This window comes from Myxocyprinus asiaticus, chromosome 13 (assembly GCF_019703515.2).
Source record: "Myxocyprinus asiaticus isolate MX2 ecotype Aquarium Trade chromosome 13, UBuf_Myxa_2, whole genome shotgun sequence".
NCBI lineage: Eukaryota > Metazoa > Chordata > Actinopteri > Cypriniformes > Catostomidae > Myxocyprinus > Myxocyprinus asiaticus.
The window spans coordinates 30,052,204-30,054,836 of NC_059356.1; the positions used below are offsets into that span (position 1 = coordinate 30,052,204).

Below are 2,633 nucleotides of genomic sequence, written 5' to 3' on the forward strand. Positions count from 1 at the left end.
TGCTTGAGTGGAACACTTTTGTCAGAGTGGAATTATCATTACTCTGATTATAAGCATAATTGCTATATCATAATTGTAATATTCGGTTTACATGAGCTACAGTTTAATTGCAGTATTGACTTAATCGCATTATGAGGGTGCATGTAAACATCGTCAATTAGAAGCTGAATCCCAATTCGTGTCTGTCTACTATTCACAACAGCTCCTAGTGAAGGAATGATAGTAACCCTGGTAACCTGTTATTGTTTTCTTCTTGTAAGCACTATTGGTGGCGGTTGGCAAACAGCTTGTGGTGCATTATCCCCACCAACTGGAGTCCAAAGTGCCTAAAGGATGATTAGGATGATATTATGGGCTTGTTAGCTAAACCTGTTGATACTATATCTAAACATGTTGATTTGAGAATTTAATAGCTAATGAAGCCTATAGTTTTTCTTGTCTAGGAGCATTTTCAAGAAGAATTTGAATGTTGTGTAGTATAAAAAGAGTTGGTCATCTACCGGTTTCAGCTTATAGGCTCTATGACTTTGAAATGTAATAATAGATTCAGTGTCCTTCTAGCTATCATCTCTGGTAGGCCTATGTCACACACTTTCCCAATACTTTCATTGTAGTTTTTAAGCAAATCAGCAATGATCTAGATGTGCATACTTTTTTTTTCTTCATTTTGCCATGACGACCATCTCATATGTTTGCTGCTGTGGTCATCCTGTCAGTTCAAACTGTTTCTCAAGTAAAAAGTGCCCAGATTACAATATGTTTTAGTGGCAAGCTGAAATAATTAACTCCATTCCTTCATGTGATACATGAAAATGCATGCGAAGCATTTTGCTGTCACTGTAGATAATCAATTTACGATGCGCCCACGAAGGTAAATCACATATTGACACATTTTACATGGTACAAGCACTTCCATTTTATATGTGAATTTCTATTTTATTTTTTAGGCTCCAATGTTGTGAATATTTTGCTAAAATACGCAGCTGACACAAAAATTTAAGCAATGACAGCTCGTATAATTAAACATGCAATTTCAGACAATACATTGTTTTGTTTTTTACTTCTCTAAATTAACTTGTCACACAACATTTTACAGATTAAAATGTGAATAAAATACATTTTCACATAATATACTAGCACATGAGTTTTGCTCTATGACACCATATAGACCATTTCATGATCTTTCAGGCTTTCTGCTTTAGTGTACTCTCTCCACAATGTGAGCACTTGTAACTTAAGTTTTTTCTTCAGTATGGACTCTTTGGTGCTTTTTCAAGGAGCCGGCTGTAATAAAGGCATTTCCACATACAAAGCACACATGAGTTTTCACACCTGCGTGCATTTTCTGGTGCACTTTAAAACATTCACGCCATAAAAAACTCTTTCCACAAACAGAACACAAGAAAGGCTTTTCATTTGTATGAACTTTCATGTGTTTTTTTAGGTATGATGCTAAAACAAATTTTTTACTGCACTGATCACATTTAAATTGCTTTATTCCAGAGTGAGCGTGGAGCAGATGCATTCTGAGACTGCTTGACCAGGAGAAACTCTTTCCACATTCATGGCAAATGAAAGGTTTCTCTCCTGTGTGAATTCTTTTGTGTTGATCAAGGAGTTCTTTATGAATGAAATTCTTTCCACACTGAAGGCAGGTGAAAAGGCCCTCTCCAGTGTGAATTCTCATGTGATCACAAAGGTGTTTCTGACGTGTGAATCTCTTTCCACACTGCGGGCAGATGAATGCTTTCTCTCCACCGTGAATTAATATGTGTTCATTAAGTTGTTCTTTACGTTTGAATCTCTTTCCACACCGAGGGCAGACGAAGGGCTTTTCTTCATTGTGAGTAATGAAGTGAGCAGTAAGATTTCTTTTGCGTTTGAAACTCTTTCCACACTGAAGGCAGATGAAAGGCTTTTCTCCAGTATGAATTTTCATATGATCATTAAGGTGACCTTTATGTGTAAAACTCTTTCCACACTGAGGACAGATGAAAGGCTTTTGGACTTCTGTTCTTTCAGTGCTGCTTTGTGAGAATTTCTCTTCAGTCTGTGAGTGACTCAAGGTTTTTTCATCAGTAGCGATAATGTGAGTTTTCAGATACTGATGTTTCTCCTGCACATTCAATTCTTCACTTTCCTCTTTCACTTCCATCAGGCCTGAAATGAAAATAATAAATCATCAACAATAAACAATCATTCTGATAACAAATCAAACATTTATTTTTATGTGATCTTTGATATGCTACAGATGAATTCAACCATGCATGTCACCAAATCCTAGATTCCATTAATCATTAAGATGCTTTTTGAAATCATATTTTTCTTATCAGTCTTTAATTGTTTGTCTAACTACATTATTTCACAGCTCCAATTATTCTGTTACAACATCCACAGAATATGGTGAGATGCCTAAAGCCTTTATTATCTTAATGTACCAGAATGAATTAAGAATGGACACCAACCTCTTTGTTCCTCATTTTTCATTCTGGATGATTCTGGATCACTCATCTCCATACTCGTCCCTTTAACAAACATATTTACAGTAGTATCTCACAGCATTCAGCTGTTTTGAGATATTCCTGTTTGTTTGGAAACGTTTGTCAAGTTAGGATGGTAAGAATTAAGGAGTC

The 2,633-nt window shown here is 35.8% G+C and overlaps 1 protein-coding gene across 1 annotated transcript; it reads right to left on the bottom strand.

The window, feature by feature from the left end:
- Window positions 1–902: 902 nt before the first annotated feature.
- Window positions 903–2,633, bottom strand: LOC127450746 (gastrula zinc finger protein XlCGF8.2DB-like). The gene is made up of 2 exons (XM_051715073.1): window positions 2,466–2,633; window positions 903–2,160 (listed from the first exon to the last, which is right to left on the bottom strand). The coding sequence occupies exons 1-2, from the start codon at window positions 2,536–2,538 to the stop codon at window positions 1,235–1,237; spliced, it is 999 nt and encodes a 332-aa protein (XP_051571033.1). The 5' UTR covers window positions 2,539–2,633; the 3' UTR covers window positions 903–1,234.

Coding starts and splice junctions, on each gene's coding strand:
- LOC127450746 (XM_051715073.1), bottom strand. CDS start 2,538: ATGTTTGTTAAAGGGACGAGTATGGAGATGAGTGATCCAGAATCATCC. Junction 2,161..2,465: donor GAAAAATGAGGAACAAAGAG/GTTGGTGTCCAT, acceptor TTTTCATTTCAG/GCCTGATGGAAGTGAAAGAG.